This window comes from Ascaphus truei, chromosome 6 (genome assembly GCF_040206685.1).
Source record: "Ascaphus truei isolate aAscTru1 chromosome 6, aAscTru1.hap1, whole genome shotgun sequence".
In the NCBI taxonomy this organism is placed as follows: Eukaryota; Metazoa; Chordata; class Amphibia; order Anura; family Ascaphidae; genus Ascaphus; species Ascaphus truei.
Genome location: NC_134488.1, coordinates 129270163 through 129294656, shown reverse-complemented (window position 1 = coordinate 129294656; position 24494 = coordinate 129270163). Strand labels below are relative to the sequence as shown.

General features: G+C 46.1%; 1 protein-coding gene across 2 annotated transcripts in view; it reads right to left on the bottom strand.

The window, feature by feature from the left end:
- Positions 1 to 3128: 3128 nt before the first annotated feature.
- The window catches only part of LOC142497896 (free fatty acid receptor 2-like), a 59269-nt gene continuing 37903 nt past the window's right edge, over positions 3129 to 24494 (bottom strand). For both annotated transcript variants that reach the window (XM_075606308.1, XM_075606307.1), the window contains one exon: positions 3129 to 5515. In XM_075606308.1, coding sequence (XP_075462423.1) covers positions 4543 to 5508 — 966 coding nt within the window. In that variant the 5' untranslated portion in view covers positions 5509 to 5515 and the 3' untranslated portion in view covers positions 3129 to 4542. The remainder of the gene's footprint in view (positions 5516 to 24494) is intronic.

The following is a 24494-nucleotide window of genomic DNA, read 5'->3' as shown; positions in this document are numbered from 1 at the left end:
CTGACCTCACTCTCTCTGACCTCCCTCTCTCTCTCTGACCTCACTCTCTCTCTGACCTCACTCTCTCTCTCTGACCTCACTCTCTCTCTCTGACCTCACTCTCTCTCTCTCTCTCTCTCTCTGACCTCACTCTCTCTCTCTGACCTCTCTCTCTCTCTCTCTGACCTCACTCTCTCTCTCTGACCTCACTCTCTCTCTCTGACCTCACTCTCTCTCTCTCTGACATCACTCTCTCTCTGACCTCACTCTCTCTCTCAGTCTACCGGTGCTGCTCCTCCAGCGTGCGCGCCGGGCCTCCCTCTCTCAGCGTCGCTGAGCCGGGCTGAACAGATGCACAAAGCCCCTGCATCTGTAATCAGCGCTGCTATAGTTCCTCTGGCCTGGGACATAGTAAGCGCTTAGGTGCTGCTGCTCGCTCTTGCTTGCTGCCGCTCGCTCTACCAGGAGCTTTTCGCTGTCCTGGCAGAGGAGACAGCAAGCGCGCTTGGTAGGCGGGTATCACTGTGTGTGTTTGTCACTTGGTAGCTGTGTGTGTGTGTGTGTGTGTGTGTGTGTGTGTGTGTGTGTGTGTGTGTGTGTGTGTGTGTGTGTGTGTGTGTGTGTGTGTATTATATAATATTTAAAAATGAAAAAAAAAAAGACATGTGAGAATAAATTATTTATTAACATTGTGCAACTTTGATAAATATATTCACACGCACACACACACACACACATCACACACATCCATATACACCACACATACATACACACACACACACACACACACACACACCACACATATATATACACCACACATACACATATATATATATATATATACACCACACATACATATATACACCACATATATATATATATATATATATATATATATATATATATACACACACCACACATATATACACACACACACACACACCACACATATATACACACACACCACACATATATATACACACACACACACACACACACACACACCCTGCAGCCCGTTTTTCACACACACCCTGCAGCCCGTTTTTCTCACACACACACACAACACACACACACCCTGCAGCCCGTTTTTCTCACACACACACACACACACACACACACACACACACACACACACACACACACACACACACACACACACACACACACACACACACACACACACACACACACACACACACACACACACACCTGCCGGGCAGGCTGCAGCCCCATTGGATGGGAGCGGTCACGTGACCGCTCCTCTGCTTCCCCTCAGAGGTTTTTTTTTTTTTTTTTTTTTAAATGAGCTAGCAGCCCTTGTTTCCCGCTGCTGGCGGCCCTGATCGCGGCGCCCCTCTAGCCAAGCCGCGGCGCACCAGGGCGCCGCGGCGCACAGTTTGGGAAACACTGCTGTACCTGATTCGGCAGTCTGTGGTAGCAGACGTGAAGGTTTTGATAGCTGTGAAGCGTGGCCCCAGCGTTCCCAAAACTCAGTGAGGGGTGGGACAGTGTGGAAGTATTAGGGCATTGGTGTTGGACGCAGGCCAATGAGAGGTGTGCGGGGGCGGGCATTGGACGCAGGCCAATGAGAGTCAGTGAGGGGTGGGACGCAGGCCAATGAGAGGTGTGCGGGGGCGGGCATTGGACGCAGGCCAATGAGAGTCAGTGAGGGGTGGGACAGTGTGGCATTGGTGTTGGACGTAGGCCAATGAGAGGTGTGCGGGGGCGGGCATGGCCTGAGCAGGAGTGACAGGCCCAAGGTCCAATGCGATTGACCCTTGGGACGCAGACATACAGTGATTTCACAAATATATAGTAGATGCCTACTGCTTCGTCACATATAGAATAAGGCCATTCAAGTGTTTCAATTAAGTTTAGAGGTTAAGTGTTTTAGGTTTTATATTTCCAAGGCTTTTATAGACATTTGCTGTCCGTGTTGTTCCCAACCCGTAAGGTAAGGTAAGGTAAGGTAAGGTAAGGTATAATTCCGTTGGCATTGATCAGGTGTGTATTTGATATACCATGGACACCTATACTGCAGAAAAGTAATTGATGCAGACCACCATATGTGCTGCTGATATGTCGTAGGATTTATGGGTGTGCTCTTAGGTGAGCCCTGTGGATTAAGAGCACACCCATAAATAAAGTCCTAAATTCTTGTTCTTGTTCCTACCAATGCGAGTTAAAGCCTTGCTGTCTGTAAGTAGGGCTCCAGTTTTTGTGTTCCAGATGACCTGCGGTTCTTTGTATTTGCCAATGCCTGATTTGGTATAGTTCCTTTTAATAAATAGTTTTTTAATTGTCGCTAGGACTCTTAATTGTTTGTGTGATTAGTGCAGTACTGCTTACCCTACAGTGTTGCGCTATGATTTTTGTTTGTTTGTGTTTTTCTCTTTGCATGGTCTGTCGAGCAAGTGTGCGGATCCCTTGAGGAGTACAGGACATTCCACTGACAATTTGGCGCCAGGTTTTTTCTATATTTTTGTGTTTTTCTGTTAGTACTGGCAGTATCACCGGGCAGCCAACCTTTAATATAAGTCATTTTATATTACCACATTGTGTTTTTTACACTTTAGCGCTAGTTCACAATTTTTTGTTCACCATTACTATTAATGCTGATACATATACATGTTAGAGACAGGACAGTACCTATGAATTTTGACATCAAATTGTATTGATTGGTCCTGCCTAGAATAATCTCTATTATATATGGTTGTACCGTGATACTATCACCCTACTTACCTGTAAGATATTTGGATCAATTTAAATAGACGCTTTTTTGACAGCAATCTGGATTTATAAATGAAAAGGATACTTACCTTGATAGATTGCATGTCTAGCCACTTCATTATGCGGTTATTTTAATGTGTGAATGTGATATGTCTGTACTTTTAACCAAATTAATTGAATAAAACTTTTTTATTTTTCTCTCTGATCTTCCCGGTCTCCATAGGTCATTTTGACCTATTCACAGTATTTATCTGTTAGTCCGCCTATTGTATTCCAACATTGAGTGCTGATTATAGAGGGAATCTTTTCTGATCCTTCTGGGATCAATTCAGTTATAAATGTTCCCAACCCCATGTAAGAAAAGACTTATCAATAAGCACCAGGTAATAACAAAAATCCTAAATACGTTGGCGTAAAAAAATAACTTTATTTCAGCATTATATATAGGACAATGAGATGCGTCGTACTGTACAGTATATACAATAAATTCCAACCTTCAAGTTCTAAATATTAGCACAGATGTTATAAATAAATATAGTACTTGCTCTGATGTTGTTCCAATAATCTAATAAGATGGTACGTCAAACAATGTACAGAGACTTAACACGGGGACGTCACAGAGTTACAGTATAACTAGTTTCAAATGCCAAAGCCCTGAAGGATAAACACAAGGTCACACTTGCTCCCTATTAATATGTGTGTGGGTTTGCCTATAACAGGGGTAGCAAACTCCAGTACTCACGAGCTACCAACAGGTCAGGTTTTCAGGATATCCCTTTTTCAGCACAGGACTGGAGTTGACTACCCCATGTCTATATACTATATACAATATATATGTATTTTTTACCATTACACTGGTACAGCTTACTCATTAGGCTTTGAAATATAGTTCTTTCTTTTGCCTTATTGAACCTGTTAGAGCAAAGTTGCACCACATAAGAATAAACTTAAATACACATCAAACAATATAGATATTATATTTGATCAAGCAGACAAATGTTTTTTTAGGAGAAAAACAAATACAGGAAGTACATTTCTGTGGCAATAGACACGAGATAAAAATACCTTTTATTTCCCTCTTCTCTGAAATGGCCTTTATCTAAAAATGAAGTCATGTGTTATATATTTACATTGCGGCCAGTGAGGTCTGCAATGCATTGGAACACGTACCAGGAAATGTACATTGATATATACTTATCATTTTTCAATTTGTTCAGGCAGAATTCACCTTAGTAAATAAGTTATTAAACCAGACCTGTTTTGCAATATGGGATGGTTGTCTTACAGTATACGGGTTCTGATGAAATATGTCAATGTTATGAAACCACATCATATATTAAATAAAGGAAGTTTCAGCTAAGGCAAGAGTAGCCAACACCAGTTTTAATGGACCACCAACAGTTCAGGGGTACAGGATAACCCTGATTCAACAAAAGTGGCTAAATCAGTGGTGGCAGCCTCTCTCTGTGCACAAACATTCTGAAATGGAATCACAGACCAGGAAAATATTGACCTCAACTAAATGTGACCTCTGGGATTGTGTAGAGGACACTTTGTCTACTTGACTTAATTTGCGATATCAAGCAGCTGGCAGTTTTCAGCTGGAAATGTGCCAGTAATGCATCACTCTTCATTTGCAACTGGCCAGAGTATTTTATAGGACCTACTGTACTTTCTTCTCTCACCATGTCAACTTTACATGGACCTTTTGCCTCCTTTCAGTTGACATAATGTTGTTGCATCCCCAGCAGGGTCCTCAAGCTCTGTGTGAGACACATCTACAAAAAGAAAGACTATAAAGTATATTGGTCCTGTCGTATTGCTGGCAATGTCTCAGGTGGAGGATCTTTCTACAGCATTTTCATTGAATACAACCTCACAGGAAGGGGTGAAGATTCTTTTACAAGGGAAGATGGTCCTCAACTTCCGCAAGATTCCTGCAAAGCAGTCAAAGAAAGTTCTCTGAACAGCTAAGGAGGAGAAATAGAAAACAATTGGGTCCAAACTGGCATTGAATGTGCTGAGCAGCAAAGCATCCACCCGCCACTCCGGGCTCCTGTTCTGTACAAACCCAACTATGTGAGAGATGTTATATGGGGCAAAGCAGATGACAAAGTTGGAAAGAGTGGCCACTGCTAGACCTATGGCTCTCTGCTTCCTCTTGCTTTGTATGTGGGGCAGAGACATCAGGATCTTGACAAAGTTTATATAGCAGAAAAGGGTGATGATGAATGGGATGAAAAATAAAACCAAACCCAATTCCAAACGCACTGGTAGCAAGATCGTGAGCTGCTCCTCAGTGAACTTTTCATAACATGTGGAATAGTTTAATACTGTCTCATTGCTTGGTAAACTGTACTGTACGATGTAAACAATGCTGCAGTGAGAACAGGCTACAATCCAGAAGAAGATGCTTGCAAATATGGCATACTGAGGCTTGCGGTTCAGTTTGTATTTAATGGGGTAAGCCACACCAAGGTAGCGTTCCACACTAACAGCTGTGAGAAACAGGGTGCTGATATAAATGCTGCTGTAGTAACAGAATCCAGTGAGAGGACAGAGAAACAGAGGCAATTTCCACAGCATCCCTGATGCGGCCTCCTCCATCTTGAAAGGAAGGAACATTAGTAGGAGAAGGTCGGATATGGTCAGGTTGAGAAGAAGGATGTCTATCGGCGTTGACTTCTTGCGCACCTTGATCAAGAAGGTATAAAAGGCCAACAAATTGGAGGGTAGACCAGTGAGGAAAGTCACCACGTAGACAGATAAAACTAGGTAACTGTGTCCTGAGATCACCATGATGCTCCTAAAAAAGAACAATTATTAATATAATTTACGAACATGTTTATCAATAATAGGCAAATTAAGCATGTTTTCCCAGCATAGGGCCAATGCAATTTTATACTACAAGACCATCAGTTGCATTGCACCCCTCCCTCACACACACAACCACACACACACACACACACACACACACACACACACACACACACACACACACACACACACACACACACACACACACACACACACACACACACACACACACACACTCACACTCACACTCACACACACACACACACACTCAAACACACTGTATGTCACAGTGTGTAATTTCCAGTGTACCAATGAAGTCTTGCAGCATTTGTCCTGCTGTGCTCTGTACCCCTTAATTGCCAGAGTAGAGATTACATTGGAAATCAGGCAATATGTGCCCATGACAAAGAGATCAAATATAAAGGCAGATACAGGGGAAGTCCACAGTTTCCCCACTACTGATGTGTTTTTTTCCACTGTTGTTTGCCATATCTTATACTATATTAGTGAAAGCACTGTATGTTTGCCTGCCTGCCTGCATGTATGCCTGCCTGCTGGATGTCCGGTGTCCCTAGCGGCAATCTCATTGGTCCCTTGGCCCGCCCGCCCCCGCACACCTCTCATTGGCCTCACACACTCACACCACCCCCTTGGCCCGCCCCCCACACCTCTCATTGGCCTGAGGCGGAGTGACGGGCCAAAGGTCCAAAAAAATAAATAAAACACACACACACACACTCACACACTCACACACTCACACACTCACACACTCACACACTCACACACTCACACACTCACACACTCTCCCCTCTCCAAATCACCTTTTCCCCCTCCCCAGCGGCATCACCTCTTCCCCCTCCCCAGCGGCATCACCTCTTCCCCCTCCCCAGCGGCATCACCTCTTCCCCCTCCCCAGCGGCATCACCTCTTCCCCCTCCCCAGCGGCATCACCTCTTCCCCCTCCCCAGCGGCATCACCTCTTCCCCCTCCCCAGCGGCATCACCTCTTCCCCCTCCCCAGCGGCATCACCTCTTCCCCCTCCCCAGCGGCATCACCTCTTCCCCCTCCCCAGCGGCATCACCTCTTCCCCCTCCCCAGCGGCATCACCTCTTCCCCCTCCCCAGCGGCATCACCTCTTCCCCCTCCCCAGCGGCATCACCTCTTCCCCCTCCCCAGCGGCATCACCTCTTCCCCCTCCCCAGCGGCATCACCTCTCCCCGCTCCAAATCACCTCTCCCCGCTCCAAATCACCTCTCCCCGCTCCAAATCACCTCTCCCCGCTCCAAATCACCTCTCCCCGCTCCAAATCACCTCTCCCCCCCTCCCCGCTCCAAATCACCTCGCTTCCCGCAGCTGCCACGCGGCGCGTAAGATGGCGGACCCCCTTCCTCCCTCGCGGCGCCGAGTCAGACGGTGGCGGCGCCCGGAAGTACAGGTAGGTGTCGCTCCCCACCTCCGGCGCCAAACGGAACTGAGAAAGGGCGCATCAACTGAGGTGTGTGTGTGTGTGTGTGTGTGTGTGTGTGTGTGTGTGTGTGTGTGTGTGTGTGTGTCTCACTGTCCACTGCCCCCCCCTCCTATCCACTGCCCCCCCCTCCTGTCCACTGCCCCCCCCTCCTGTCCACTGCCCCCCCCTCCTGTCCACTGCCCCCCCCTCCTGTCCACTGCGTCCCCCCTCCTGTCCACTGCGTCCCCCCTCCTGTCCCCCCTCCTGTCCACTGCCCCCCCCTCCTGTCCACTGCCCCCCCTCCTGTCCACTGCCCCCCCCTCCTGTCCACTGCCCCCCCCTCCTGTCCACTGCGTCCCCCCTCCTGTCCACTGCGTCCCCCCTCCTGTCCACTGCCCCCCCCTCCTGTCCACTGCCCCCCCCTCCTGTCCACTGCCCCCCCCTCCTGTCCACTGCCCCCCCCTCCTGTCCACTGCCCCCCCCTCCTGTCCACTGCCCCCCCTCCTGTCCACTGCCCCCCCCTCCTGTCCACTTCCCCCCCCCTCCTGTCCACTGCCCCCCCCCTCCTGTCCACTGCCCCCCCCCTCCTGTCCACTGCCCCCCCCCTCCTGTCCACTGCCCCCCCCTCCTGTCCACTGCCCCCCCCTCCTGTCCACTGCCCCCCCCCTCCTGTCCACTGCCCCCCCCCTCCTGTCCACTGCCCCCCCCCTCCTGTCCACTGCCCCCCCTCCTGTCCACTGCCCCCCCCTCCTGTCCACTGCCCCCCCCTCCTGTCCACTGCCCCCCCCTCCTGTCCACTGCCCCCCCCCCTCCTGTCCACTGCCCCCCCCCCTCCTGTCCACTGCCCCCCCCCCTCCTGTCCACTGCCCCCCCCCCTCCTGTCCACTGCCCCCCCCCCTCCTGTCCACTGCCCCCCCCCCTCCTGTCCACTGCCCCCCCCCCCTCCTGTCCACTGCCCCCCCCCCTCCTGTCCACTGCCCCCCCCCCCTCCTGTCCACTGCCCCCCCCTCCTGTCCACTGCCCCCCCCTCCTGTCCACTGCCCCCCCCCTCCTGTCCACTGCCCCCCCCCCTCCTGTCCACTGCCTCCCCCCTCCTGTCCACTGCAGGAAATGCAGGGGGAGGAATCCATGCCTTTGAGGCGCCCCCCCCCTCCCTTTGACGCCCCCCCCCCTCCCTTTGACGCCCCCCCCCTCCCTTTGACGCCCCCCCCCCTCCCTTTGACGCCCCCCCCCTCCCTTTGACGCCCCCCCCCTCCCTTTGACGCCCCCCCCCCTCCCTTTGACGCCCCCCCCCCTCCCTTTGACGCCCCCCCCCCCTCCCTTTGACGCCCCCCCCTCTCCCTTTGACGCCCCCCCCTCTCCCTTTGACGCCCCCCCCCTCCCTTTGACGCCCCCCCCCTGCCTTTGACGCCCCCCCCTGCCTTTGACGCCCCGCGCGCACACACTGACTGACTGCCGCACGCACGCACACACTGACTGACGCGCACACAAAGCCTGACTGACGCACGCACACACTGACTGAGGCACACACTGACTGTGTGTGCGTCAGTCAGTCTGTGTGTGTTTGTGTTTCTGCCTCAGACTCACTGACGCGCGAGCAAACACACAGTGACTGACGCACACACGCTACATGAAGCTGTAAAGGAGGGAGGGAGGGGGGGGACTGGATTGATGTGAATGGGGGACAAACAGAGAGAGGGGGGAGGAGAGAGAGGAACGGGAACATTACATCCCGGGCAACGCCGGGTCTCTCAGCTAGTTCACTATATTTAGATAAAGATGTTACATTTATTGGGGGAAATAAATACATTTCAATTCTTATTAAAAGACCATTGCCTTTAAAAAAAATACAAATAAATAACGCCCCTCTAGGTGGGAAACAGGGGGTGTCTGAAGCTGAACTGTATTACTTTCAGCTCCTGGGACCCCCTGCTCCTCACGATTCTTACATTACATGTGCCATTCTGTACAGTATATGCCCACGGCTTCGTAATATATAGAATAAGGCCATTCAATTGTTTCAATTAATTACACGAGCTGCTCGACGACAATAATGATTTGTGATATTTGCTGAGCCGGATATGAAACAATTCACACATGATTTGATCTGGAAACTCATCTACCTTAATTGCCATTAAGCAATCACAGAAACGACGTCCTTGTTGAACAGTTCAATATGGACTATAGGTCAGCTGTGGTTGGTCATAATAATGATTTTAATGAAATATCTTCAATTAAATGTCAGTTGTAGGATGAGGGAGTTAGCGTGGATACTGATCATAAATACAGAGGCGCTGTGTTCTAATTAGATTGCGTTGCTAAGCAGTTTGCTAATTCCGCCCAGGCCCAGTCTGGGTATAATTGCAGTTACTATATATTGTAGGTAAATAAAGAGGACTAAAAGCTCAAGCAGTGCCGTCAGTTTGTGTTTGTAATTTAGTAATATAATCTAGACCAGGGGCGGCCAACTCCAGTCCTCAAGAGCCACCAAAGGCCAGGTATTAGGGCTATCGCTGCTTCAGCACAGAAGGGTCAATCAGTCCCAGCTTCAGCACAGGTGGCTCAATCAGTCCCAGCTTCAGCACAGATGGCTCATTCAGTCCCAGCTTCAGCACAGGTGGCTCAATCAGTCCCAGCTTCAGCACAGGTGGCTCATTCAGTCCCAGCTTCAGCACGGGTGGCTCCATCAATGGCTCAGTCTGAGCCACTGATAGAGCCCCCTGTGCTGAAGCTGGGATATCCTGAAAATCTGACCTGTTGGTGGCCCTTGAGAACTGGAGCTGGCCCCTCCCTGCACTAAGCCTTTGTAATCTGGCAAATAACGTGACATTACCCAAAATATTAATGGATGGTATTTTCGAAGTCTAACGAATATATCCACAAAGGTAAGTGTGAGCATAAACAACCGTCATTAGTTATCTCATTACCATATGCTTAACCTGAGATTAATTAGCACTACCTTGCATTATATTTAGATAATCTTACCTAAAGCTGCCGCTACTTCTAGACCCTGAAATAATGGTTTTATTTTCCCTCCCCAGCAAAAGCCATTTTCAGGGTCTGAATTGAAGTAACGTCACCATTAGGTAAGGCCTAAATACAGGCATACCCCGCATTAACGTATGCAATGGGACCGGAGCATGTATGTAAAGCGAATATGTACTTAAAGTGAAGCACTCCCTTTTTCCCACTTATCGATGCATGTACTGTACTGCAATCGTCATATAAGTGCATCACTGATGTAAATAACGCATTAGTAACATGCTCTATAGTCAACCCGCTTGCGCACAGCTTCGGCACAATATGCAATAGAAAACACACTTACTGGGGGTCTGGGCTAACAGACTAAACTTTCCTAGTCCAAATGGCTACAAAATGAAGTCTGTACGATTCCTTTCCAATGAGCGGGAGGTACTCACAAACGTCCTGGAACTCAATTCAGCATGTAATTTCAGCCGCGACCACTATGTTCTGTTTTCAGAACTTGGCCCCTGAAAAGCTGGACTTTTTCTATATGACGGAAATGTGACGTCATGAGCCTTTAAAAGCCGATGTCGTCTCATTTTAGAGTCAGACGGCGTGGAGGGAGGACCTCCCCTCCAAGAAAACGACCAGGGCGTGGCCGAGGAACAGAAGAAGAGCGGAAAAAGAATACAGATGAAGACTCCACAGACGGAATGGATTACAAATAGAAGACACAGACCCCTGGATTGTTATGGTTTATTATTTTATGGTTTATTATTTTATGGTTTATTATTTTATGGGTTCCTGTGCGTGGATTGGTTCGAGAGTAAGCAGTATCAACGGGAGTCGGTGAGTGGGACAAGTAATGGTATGTTTACAAAAGAAATGTATTTTATTGAGCTTGTACAGGTTTTGAATTTTTTTTTTAATGTGATTAATTTTTTTTAATGTCCATTTATTGCCTCTGTATTTATGTATGTCCCTATGGATATACATAATACAGAGCAAATAAAAGCTTGTATTGCTCATGTTTGCTTGCTTTTTTTTTTTGATGCATTTTTTACTGTATTTTGCAGCTTGGTGTGCAAATGTGTTTGGTATGGTTTATTTCAGGGGGGGGCTTGCTTTTTAATAGTGGCTTATTGTTGGTTAGATTTAGTTGATTGATGTTAATTTATTTCTGATTCCTTGTTTTGTTTCTAGGATTTGAATAGTGAATTGTGTACAGTAAGTGATTTGGATTGTATTGTAATTGATTTGTGAATGGATTGATTTATGGTAATTTATTTATTTTATTTTGTTTAGAGCATTGCTTGGCATACAGTACTATAGTGTATGTGTCAGAATGTACTGTATTGCGGTGGTAGTAAGTACAGTAGAACTGTATTTATTTTATAATGCTACTGTAGTTAATGTGTTTAATAATGGGCCAAATAATCTATTATCCATATCTGGATAATAGTTATTTGGCCCATTAATGTAATGTATGTGTGTGTTGGTGGTACGGGGGGGGGGTGATTTATTTAAATGTACTGTACTGTGTAGTCCATGTTTTAGTTTTTTTACACACAGGGTTGGCACCTGTGCCTTAACCCCTTCATTGCCTTAGCGGGCATTGCTAAGGTAATGAAGCTGCTTACATTTTTAATTTTTATTTATTGTGTGTGTGAGCAGGGGGTCTCCTGAAATGAACAAAGTTGATTTCAGGTCCGGGGACCCCCTACTTCCTGAGTTACAGGCCCAGTTATGGGGTGCCCGTATCCCTCTAGTCCCGCGGTCACGTGACCCACAATTTTAACATGGCGGGGATACCGTCACCCCATAACTGGGCCCGTAACTCAGGAAGTAGGGGGTCCCCAGACCTGAAATCAACTTTGTTCAGCTCAGGAGACCTCCTGCTCACGCACACTATGAATAAAAATAAAATGTTATCAGCTTCATTACCTTAGCAGCTACCCGCTAAGGTAATGATTTTTTATTTGGAGGAGGGAGGGTTGATACTAGTGTGGGGGAGCAGGGGGTCTTGCGATCTAAACAAAGTTTATTTCAGCCTTGTGGACCCCCTACTTCCCGAGATACAGGCCCTGTTATGGGGTGCCGGTATCCCTCTACATTGTTTTGATTCGATCCCACAGGATTTTAACATGGCGGGTGTACCGGCACCCCATAACGGGGCCTGTAACTCGGGAAGTAGGGGGTCCCCGGACATGAAATCAACTTTATTCAGCTCAGGAGACCCCCTGCTAGAAAACTGTAATTTTAGAATTTTAATGAAAACCCCGCGATCACATGTGAGAGGCGCGCAGTTAGAGGGACTGATTCAGACTCTCTTTCTGTGCGTCTATTAAACAAAGGCAGACACCGGTAGCATTCACACAGCATTCACACAGCAGGGGTCCCTGCTTTGGGAAGCTAATGCGTCGCGGTCATTTAAAAAATAACAACGCGCCAAAACCGGGAGAATTAGGGGATTATATAGTTTTCCAATTCGTGATCCGTTCGAAAAAACGGCCGCTGCATCAGTATTTCACCAAAACCTCTCAGCTTTTTAACTTGGCTGGAGTATCCCCTGAACCCCTATACTGGATACAGCGTGACTTGGGCATATAACTAGCACCCCCCCTTTCTGGACTGTGCTGCAGCAGGAATCCTAGTGGTGAGTCGCAAGAACGATTTCAGGGTAGGAGTTTGACCAGAGGACTGTGCTTCAATGTATCCGAGAATCTTACCTGATTCTCGGGTACATCTTTGGGGTATCCTGTAACTTGGGAACCCCACTACATAGCCAAAATCTGTAAAGAGTTTCTCCGTCAAACCCACCCTGAAACTCATAGCCTAGCAATTCCGGTTTGCTGGCACCCCTGGAAAGGTAAAAACACAAAAAAATCTCTATTGTCACACAATTTACCTTTGAACATGGTAACACATATGCAACACTTGGGCCCAAGAGCTGACACTCCAGGACCCCAAAACATGGATCAGGGGTAACCAGATGGGCTTGACCTTTATTAATGAGCCCTGTTACCCCCTCACCATCAAAGGAATATATTGTAATTAGCACTGACAGCCGGAAATGTACACTATTTAAATCAGTAAGATGTTTAACGTGGGTTAAAGTTAGGTTATTCCCTTTGTGGGCAGGTATTACGTTAAATAGCCTAAACACAGCTAAGTTACCTGGGTCTCTGATAGCTACAAGAGAATAGAACAACTGTAACAAAACTGCCTGAAAACACGTAACATCCAGATAACATAACGACCTCTGATTGTACAAAGTCAGTAATGGGGATTACTAGAGAGGAGTAAGTTTTTAGCATTTACAGCTGGCGGGAAAAAAACCCCACCAAACTCAAATATATGGACTTTGCTAATACTGGCAAATATGAAAAAATATTGTCAAATTTCGCCAATTTTTATGTCCAGTTTAAAATCAAGAAATACGCATTTTCTGACCTCACAATTCAATTTCAAATTAAACATTTTGCCCGTTTCTTAAAAAGAAACTTTCTGGATTAATGATATGCGAGCAATGCCTGGAATTGTGTTGCATTCAGTTTAGTAACTAGGATAAGACCTTGTCTTTTTCTGTTTAGGTACGGGTAGGAACATGTAGTAAAAGTAGTTAATCTGATCAATATCATCAAAAAAGTTAAATGTCCCCAGTTATGATACATTTCCACTGTTTTACTCCCCCTCCATCTTCAACAGTAACATACGATATATTACAGTGGCGGCCGCCTTTATCCTAATGCAGCCGTAGCGGCGCAACTCTGATAACCACGGGCAGATGCAGTATATATATATTTTTTTCGGAATATGCTTTGGTATTTTAGCGCTCGTAATATTAGCATATTCTTAGCGCTGTCTGCAATACTGCAATACCGTCTAAAAACTCATGTGGGCGTTCGCGAGCTGTTGTCTTCAAAGTCTAATACTGTAGCAGTTCAACCTACTGTACGTCAGTACACAGTCTGCGTGTGCGCGCGCAGTAATTGTAAATTTGCATATTTATACATGCATGTATGTCTCATTTGAACATTGTTGAAACGCATAGGCGTGTACTGTAACAGTATCACATTTCGGCGTATATAGTACTCTTCCCTCGCTTGCCCCCCACACACACACAGGATAATGTACTGCACTGCAGGATTTCAACTTCTTATCTACAGTACACCTCTCCCACGCCATTCCTTTGAACGTTTGGCTTTCTGGTTTCAATCACATTCCTGTCATCACATTCCTGCGTGTATAACGTTCAGTTTTGATTTACTGTATTCTTCTGTGTTGATTATTAATGCTCATTGGGTGAAAAAAAGTTCAAGAGTGACCAAATTTTTTTTTTCCTGTTACTGCTTTGAGTCACCTCTCTGTGCCTGCGTGTAATCCTCTTTGGGAAGGGAGCTGCAGTTGATTATTACTGCGCATGCGTGAATTGCTTGTGAAGTTCAAGAGTGACCAAAAAAAATAAATATTTTTTTTTTCTCGTAATTTTTTATTATTATTTTCTTAACATGAATGAACATGTTCCTGCCTCAACCATCTTGACATTACGATATTCAATCTGTGCTGTAGCTTTTGACTGCGACACTGTGCGGTTTGACTACACATGATTGATTTGTGTGATTTTTATGTATTTGGGGGTGTGGGGATCAAATTATTATGATGACCTACCTGTTGAAAATATGTCATGTCTTTGAACTACAGTACAGCTAATCCTTCATGCAGCTGTACCCTGTACCCCCTCCCCCCCCCCCCACACACACACACAAGGCTCGCTCAAGGATTTGAACCTCTTATCGACACCTCTACAAAACCATTCATTAATTTTCCTATTGTTGGCTTTGAGTCAGCTCTCTGTGATCCTCTTTGGGAAGGAAGCTAGCTGATGATTACTGTGCATGACTCAGCCATCCACCCCCCCAACCCTTTGAGGCTTTGTTTACGGTAACGCTTGTGATAATCCCTTCTCGAATTTGACATGTAAATCTGATTTGCATAGCACTGTGAAATTGAGAGTTTAAAAAAACATAATCTGATTCATGTTTTTGATGCAGTAAGTTACCAATTTTTGACATTCTTAATTTTTCTTTGGTGTAGGGGGGGGGGGGGTGTCAATGATTATGATTATCATGAATGTAAAGAAATATTTATTTTATTTTATCAGGAACAAAAATTACAAATATACAAATAATCATGAATAATACAAAATGCAGTCTTTATTCAGTTCTTCTGTCAGTTGAAAATTGAGGGCCTGTGGATAATCATGAATAATGCACATTGATAATAATATTAATTAATAATATAGAATATATAATAATATATATATATAATAATATAACATTTTCCGTCTTTATCTTCTTCCTCATTCAGTGTAGTTCATTGAGAGAGTGGAGGTTTTGTGTAAATCATGACTGCATTTTAGATACACTTTACTGTACACACAGTTCACACAATGTACACATGATACCCCCCTCCCCCTTCCCATCCTTTTTTTCTCTGGCCTTTTCCTGGCGCACTGCAGCACCTTCGCTGAAGCATCTCTGCTGCAGTGGCTTCTCTCAAGGTTCTAGCCTCCTATGCTGAAGTACCTTCACGCAAGATTTCCTGTTGATGACCTCGGCTTGTTTCCTCGACCACCGCTCCTGTTCTGCCTGCCTTGACCCCTGCCTGGATAACGTTAACCCTACTTTCCCCAATCCTGACCTGGCTATGTCGGATTATGGAATCTGCACTCCGGACCTGACTCTGTGGCCTAAGGTCGGTGCTTATACATCACCACCTCAGCCCCGCGGTCCGGTACCAGTTTGTGGCAAGCACGTACGTTACAGTATGTCCAGACCCACAAACTCGGACCCCACTGAGGTGGGTTTAAGCCAGTCCCGGTCTAAAAACCTGTCCCTGTCTGAAATACTGGCCCAGTCAGAAAGATTCTCCCTAACCTTGACCGGCTCATGAAAATGAATGATTAGTCCCTGGACTCCCTCTCTGCTACGAGGCAGCTCCACATCCTGCTACAAGATCCCTTGGGGTACCCCGATTTTCTTGGGATCCCCAAGCTGATGTTGCATGTCAGAAGTCAAAGGAGGAATTTTTCAAGTCCCCTGTTTCAAACTCAAGTTTCCCTTCCTCTGACTCTAAAGCTATGCCGGCTTTAACCCCTGCTAATGAAACCTTTCAGCCTCCCTCTGTGTATCTTTGTAATTCCCAAGCCAATGGTGCATCCCCAGAGCCTAAAGATGAAATTACTATGCCTCCAGTTTCAAAGTCAAACTCTCCTTTTTCTGATCATCATGCAGGGTCTGCTTTTACCCATGCTACTTCTCAACCTCTGGGTTTAAAGACAGACCTTGCATATTATGCTCCTCCTAAAGCTCAAGCTACCGAGCCTGTTGGGATTTACTGCTTTCACCGCTCTGCCCCAACTAAAGTTCCCACTCCAGAGACCAGTGTCCCTGTCTCTAAAACCTTTGCAGCACCTAGTGTTACCCCTCCAGTTTCTTAGAAAGTTGAAATCCCTGCCTTTGTCTCTAAATCTCTTTCCTTAGAGCCTTCCCTTCCTGCATTGACAGTTCAGGTTTCCAACTCAAAGTTTTCTTTCACTCCTTCCACTGCAAGGTTTCAGCCCCCTGCTACGGTATCTCAGAATCAAGTTTCTAAGTCAAAGTTTCCTTTTTCTCCTTTCCTTGCAAAGTGCCAAATTACTGTTATTGCATCTAATGATTCTCCAGCACTTCCTGTGTTAAATTGTACCACTGTTAAAAACCCTGATGTAATAGCAGCCTTCCCTTTCTCTGATTCACCTGTAGAATGTGATATGTCTATCACTAATGTTAAAACTCATGCTTTAAACAGTACCCTCTCTGATATGTCTGAGTTTTCTGCCATTGCATCTAAAGCTCCACTTTCTGAGTGAATGTTATCTTTGTCACAGTTTCGTAATCATGTTGTACTGTAGTACCTACAGTAGCAGTAACTCTCCCACGCCCATTTCAGAGACCAGTGCATTTTTCTCTAAACCCTTTACAGGAGCAAGTGTAATAAATGCTGCCCCTCAGACATTTGAGATTTCTGCCTTTGACTCCAAGCCTGTTTCTTTAGAGCCCCCCACAGCATTTGGCTCTCCTTTTGTTGTTTCTCAATCTACCACTTCAGAGATCAGCCTTTCTGTCTCTGATTCCTTAGCAAATTCTCAGTTCCCTGTTACTGCATCCCAGGGTTTTCCAGCAGTTCCTGAGTTAATTTGTGAAAGTTCCAAAGCTTCTGATGAAAAAACATGTTTTCCTCCCTCTGCCTCTCCTGTAGCATGTGATTTACCTGTCACTAAAACTCCTGCTGTAAGAGGTGTTTTTCCTGATGTCCCCGCATGGTTAAATACACCTAGCTCTGTTTTTAAGGTTCCTGCCATGAAGATCCCCCCAGGTTCTGTTATGCCTATTGTTGTTCCACAATGATTCCCTTCACAGACAAGCGCAAATTCCTCTGATTCTACTGACGCATCTACTCTGGGCCTTGCTGTTTGACAGATATTCAATTCAGTGGCTAGCGTAATGCCTTCAGACTCAATCAAAATACCTAGTTTGGCTCTTGCTGCTTCTCAAATACTCAGTGACTATTCTGCACGTCCTGTTATAACCATGGATGAGCCTAAGATTCCGACAGTAAAGCATCACCCCTCCCTCCCTATTTTCCCCATAGTACCCCATGCAACCTCTGAATCCGGGATTTCCACTCCTCAGACAATACTGTTTTGCACGTCCTGTTATAACCATGGATGATCCTAAGATCCTCACAGTAAAGCATCACCTTCCCTCCCTATCCCCCCCACAGTACCTCATGTTACCTCTGAATCTGGGATTCCCACTCCTCAGGCAATACTGTTTCCCAGTGACTCCTCCACAGTATTTGAGGTACCTGCTACAGACTGCATGACTGCTACTGCGAAGTTAGGATTATCCCTCTTGGAACTTTCTGTACTACCTCGTGTGTTCTCTTTGGATTTCATGTTGTCATCGTCAAAGACTGCAATGCTCCTATTGGACTTCCTTGCCTTGCATGAGGTGCCCGTCCCTGCTTCTTGTGCTCTCACTCTGGGCACGGGCATGCTTCTCTGCTTGCTTCTCTCTGTTTTTTCCTTCGTGCCTACTACGTTCTATGTGGATGCCCAGACTTCGGACCTGATGTTCTTTAAACCTCACCTACCTAGGGGTACTGACCCCCTATTGATTGCAGTGCCACTGCTTTTCCATTTGAAAAAAGCGCTCATTGACAAATGCCCTCAGCGCAGATCTACAACTATACCCAGAGGGTTCAGAAATAATTCCATGTTGCCCAGACCTCTGTGGGATCCTATCTCTGCTCATCTGGAGGTCTTGCGTGAAGGGGGGGTAATGTCAGGAATCTGCCCCTGGGTTTGGCTGGAGCCCATCCACCTGGAGCTTTGCAGGTTGAAGACAAACTATTCCCTTCTTCTGCAATCACCTGCCTCTTGCTGCCTCCTGTGCAGCCCCGGCCTGATTGGCCTCCTGTGCGATTTAGTTCCTGCCCCACCCTCAGGAAGTTGCTGGACATAGACTTTCCAATCCAAGTTGCAATAAACTGTTCTTGTCACAGACTCTCTGTTTGGCCTGCTAGGCCTCCTTGTGCCTTGTATCCTGCGCCTAGTTCCCTGCTGCCTAGGGCTTCTTGCATATAAGCCTCGGCGCTGCTTCCTTGTTCCTGGCAGACTTCGCCTTCGCCGCGCTAAAGCAGCTACACTGGTTTCCCCAGCATTTCCTGTAGCATGTCTGTACCTCTGGTTCCTGCTTCCTCCAAGTGGAGTTTACTCCTGGCCTTTTCCTGACACACTGCAGCACCTTCGCTGAAGCATCTCCGCTGCAGTGGCTTCTCTCAAGGTTCTAGCCTCCTATGCTGAAATACCTTCACCCAAGATTTCCTGTTGATGACCTCGGCTTGTTTCCTCGACCACCGCTCCTGTTCTGCCTGCCTTGACCCCTGCCTGGATAACGTCAACCCTACTTTCACCAATCCTGACCTGGCTATGTCTGACTATGGAATTCGCACTCCGGATCTGACTCCGTGGCCTAAGGTCGGTGCTTATACATCACCACCTCAGCCCCGCGGTCCGGTACCAGTTTGTGGCAAGCACGTACGTTACACACGGTGAGTACATCGTTCCAAAAACTCATTATGCCTTGCGCCAACGCATCCTTTTTGGAGGGTTTTACGACTTTTCGGATATGATCCTTCAGCTGATGCCAGACCATTTCGAAAGATTGAAGTCTGGCGATCTGTCATTGGAGGGGCGAAAAAGGACAATTGGTTAAAGAGATACACAGTAAAAACAGTGGGAAGAAATGAGACACGGTTATCGCACTTACTCCGCTGGCGTCTTCACCCAGTTGATATCGCGCTCAAGAATATGCGCTGTTGACACGGTGTGCTTCGGATCGTTGTCCTGGTAGAAACGGTGACCATCTGGGAACTCACGTATTGCACAATCTCAGGCACAATTTGCTCTTGGGAAAAAAGCTTTATTCATGATTCCTATAACAAGAAAAGAAAAGTGCTCAAAAACTGCACACTAGTACAGTACAGTGCATAAGGCAAAAGCATGTGACTTATTTTACCTTCAAAGATGACAATGCATCCTGGTCCACGCCTAGAGATGGCACCCCACACATGCATCTTCACTGGGTGTTTTGGACGCGGCTTCATAGATATGCGACCTTTTTTGTGGAATGCAAAGGTGGCAAATCTCTCCAGTGATACAGTAGACTCGTCTAGTGAAGATGCAATCCTGGAAAGTTTCTCCACTGTTGATCCATGCCTCGGCCTGGACCACTCTCTTGATCTTGTTAACATCCCTTATCATAGGGTACGCTCTGTAATGACAAGGAATTATTTTATAGGTACAGTACAGTTTCTTAAAAAACACTTTAACCTCCTGTACTGTCCTCCTGTACTAACCTCACACGTCTATATTTCCATCCAATTCTGCGTCTCATCTTCTTTATGCTGGTCTCGGATACAGTGAGATTGTGATTTTGCAGCAGAGTGTATTTGACCCTTAATGCACTCTTCTCATCATTCTCTTCACTTATTTTGTCGACCAGAAGAGTTGTCTCCCTACAGTGTACAGAAAAACAATAATCCGGTAAGTTACAGTGCAGTAGGCCACAAGTACAGCACATCATTTACAGTAAACAATAATAGATGCAGCAATATAAATAATAATAGATAGATATACTATATTATATAGTAATATAAATAAATAGAAATTACCATAATGTTAGATCTATACTATATAGTTATATTTATATACAGCAAAATAAACAATAATAGATAGATATACTATATTATATAGTAATATAAATAAACTTACGCGTTAGTTACCGTTGGTGTCCTCGTGCGTTGTTTGGTCTTTCCGTGTGCATGATAGCACACGGTGGTTGATGGCACAACGAGGCCAGAAGCAGCTAACCAGCGTTGGATACCTGCAATTCGTTGTCGCTCGTGTACATCTCCGTAATTCTCATGCTGAGATCCTTTGAAATCTTTTTAACAGGCATTGCTGCGAGTAGAAAGAAATACAAGCACAAGAATGTATATTCGATGTTTAGTCGATGGGTATTCAATGTGCAGTGATTCCACAAAATGGATGGTGTATTTATACGTTAATAACTCACATTAGAGTACGCCCACTTTTAACACCTGTACCTCGTCGCCATGCATAAAAGGTTACACAATTTGCATATCCCACCACTCGATCTGTATCTGAACTTTACCTTGTCCAGAAACTGCATTGTGCCATCTGCTTCCATGGATCGATACCGATTGTACGGATGCAGGAACCCACTCGCCTCTGCCATGCCTGTCACGCAGAAAAAGCGAAAGGCAGGTGCCATTTCCAAGCCAAGTCCAAAGTGAAAGGCTAAGGCTAATATAGAAAACCTTCTGCTGACCCCAAAGGCTAAGGGTTTTAATACACGTAAGCCTTATTACACTGGCGACACACTTTATTCGAGCTCGGCTAGTCCCACGAATTCGGGTATACCCGGGTGTATTGAGGTTTGTGACTGTTTTCTGCCCGAGTATATTGGGTTATTTTCCAGGCAGGGATTGAAGCATTTTATTCCCGCTGGCTGCAATACTGCACAGTATATATATATATACTGCATTACAATTCATGAATTTATGCCATCTGGTAGACACGCGAAGCATTGCAGCCTATTAAATCCTAATCATTATCATTTAACAGATCAGCCGCCCGTCAGCCAGGCATGAACCCAGGCTGGGAAGGCAAACGCAACGGGGCTTGTCAGAGGTGAGGAGCGGCGCATTCCAGGTATCTGCCAGGTACATACTGGGTATTTGCTCGAATAAAGTGTGTCGGTGCAGTATGTCAAGAAGAAATTCGGTGATGTACACTCAAGGCAAAACAAATGGCAGCCAACCCATCGAACCTGAAGGCCACTTCCTCGATTACGCTTCGACGACTATGCCGCTGCTCTCCCGGAAATCCACAGCCCATCTTCTCCACTACTCGTCCACGACGCTGCCACTGCTCTCCCGGAAACCCACAGCCCATCTTCTCCACTACTCTTCAACGACGCTGCCGCTAGTCTCCCGGAAATTCACAAGTCACTTTCTCCATTACGCTTAGACGACTCTGCCGCTTCTCTCCCGGAAATCCACAGGTCGCTTTCTACATCCCTCATCGACAACGCTGCCGCTTCTATCCCGGAAATCCACAGGTCACCTCCTCCATCCTTCTTCGACGACGCTGCCGCTTCTCTCCAGGGAACCCATCTCATCATCTGTAGCACCCATCCACCCAGATGTCCACAGCACCCCATGCACAAGATCCAGCTCGTTAGACCGCATGCTGAATGGGTTAAGTGTGGATATCCCCGGGAACTCTACTATGCTGGTAAAGATAGATCTTCTTTTAGAGACCATGCTAAATATGGATCAACGGATGGAGAAGATGGATCAACGGATGGAGAATATGGATCAACGAATGGAGAAGATGGATCAACGGATGGAGAAGATGGATCAACGGATGGAGAAGATAGAGACTGACATAGCGGGGATACATAAATTGCTCGGAGATCATGCCCCTGTATCTCCGACGCCAGAGCAGGAGGGTGTCATGAATGGGATGAATGGGACCTTCGACCGCCTTCCATCACCAAGCGCACCCCCTCCACCAGAAGAATATGTGTACATGTATGCCGTTGATGACATGACAACCCCGTCAAGACCACGCCAGGAGACAACATGGCGACCAAGACAGGAGGAAAGCATCCTCCCAGACAACATACCCTCGCCCACCGCCACAAGCACACCCGCTCACAGAAGAACACCCACTTCAAGAATCCAATCCACATAAGCTTGCATCGATACAGTGCCCAACATCATCCTGCGCGAGTTGCCCAATCCACACAGGGAGAAGTATAGTGTGATGAGTGCTGGTTTACCCCAGAAGTATGCCATGTTAATTTTCAAGCACCACGTGTCCTACTTGGTGTACTGCGGGTGGGCCAACAATGTAAACTACAAAGGAAATCGCGAAAAAAGGGCGCTTCCTGAAAATTTAAGAAGGATTATTGTGGAGGAATTGCGACGCTATTTTTCAATTACAGATCCTGTAATGAAAATCGTGAGAGACGCCTTTAATGGCATTTTGCATCATACAAGGCATCAGCCCTGGAAGGACAATCTGGTGGGGATCGAATTTGCGTGACTGTTCAAATGTTGTTTATTTTTTGACTTGTTGCTTGTTTTAACTTGTATTAATAAAGAAATGTTTTTACTTACACAAGACCTGCACAACTCCAGTCCTCGAGGGCCGCAAACAGGCCCGGTTTTCAGGATATCCTGAAAATCGGGCCTGTTTGCGGCCCTAGAGGACTGGAGTTGTGCAGGCCTGACTTACTGTACTGTACACCATCCTACTGTAAATGTTTTGACTTTCTGTACTTTAATAAAGGAGATGTTGCGTGTTTGAACTTGTATTAATAAAGAAATGTTTTTTACTAACACCATATTGTTGTTGCTGTACACTTTTTGTACTTACTCCACCAATAAAAGAAAATGTTGATTTGTTTTAAATTGTTCCATTGTCTCCTTTTATACTGTAACAAAATACAGTGTTTCTAGAACATACAGTACAGTACTGTCCTGGCATACTGTACCGTATACTGTAGGCATGCTTAGTACTGTACATCACAATAGTATTAAAACAATACATGCTGTACGGGTAGTAGAATACACATATGTACTGGAATACATTTAGAATAAATGCATACTTTTTATTTTTCGGGTTTATTATACAGTATAAATATATATAAAAAAGTATTGTATACGGTCTTACACCAACAGCATACTGTTTCAGGTTTTCTATGAAGCTCTCAGTTACAGTATTCTATCCTAATCAATAGCAACGGCCACTAAACTGTTGACTCCGGTACGGGTTTTTTTTAAATCCGATTCAGCAATGTGCAGGCATTGTTACACAAAGCGATATTATCCATCGAAATCCCTCCATGTACCATTTTCCACATGAGATGACAAAGTTTTCTTTTCTGAGGAAAAACAAAAGTAAAAGTTTTACTGTAATGGTCAGGCAGTCCCCTAAAGAAGTTCCCGCAGTCAGTCCCAGCAATCATTTTCTCGGCGGGCGTCTCCTGTTCACATGCGCATGCGCCTTCTGTCGATGTGATGACACACATATGCGTTTCAAGAAGGTTCCAATGCGCATGCGCCTAGCTTTCCACCAATTGTTCAGTATCTACTGTAGAAGCTGCTCAGCCAATGATCTTGCTTACAGGAGAATAGCTTGACTGTGCATTGATATTGATATTTCAAAACAGAATAAAATACGGCAACATTACTCACCATAGACTTTGCCAATCTGCTGGTGCCGAGCCCCTGCCAGTCCCGTATTCTCGATCATACACATAGTTGACAGGTGACAGCGGGACTACTACACCTGTAGTTGACAGCCGATGAGGCTGGAAATCGCTTTAGTACATGCAAGCTTTGGTATATGAATATCTGCCACCTGGAGGATACGCGAAGAATTTCAATCAATTAAATCCGAACCATTATCAATAAACACATCAACCGCGGGTGACGCCGGCATGAATGCAACATGAATGCGGCATGAACGCGGTGAAGTGCGTGGCATTCGGAAAAAATCCCCGAAAAAATTCGGAGATGTCAGAGAATAAAAGGGGCTGCGGCTGTATGTGTAAGCCGAACATCGAAATGTGCTCATATTGTGCCTCAGATCCACAGAGCTGGGTTACATCGGGGCTCATAACGTCTTGTTATCAAAATGAGTAGCAGACGTTATGTTCCCTGAGGTTAAACGCGAATCCACAAAGCTAACTATGTGCAAAAACAACAGTCGTAATCTCATTAGCAAGGTCCGGCTTGATGGCGAGCACACTTATAGAGTCCCGGCGCTTACAGAGTCCCGGCGCTGACGGAGGAGTCCCGGCGCTGACGGAGAAGCCCCAACGCCCCGGAGCTTCCGAGACATCACAACACC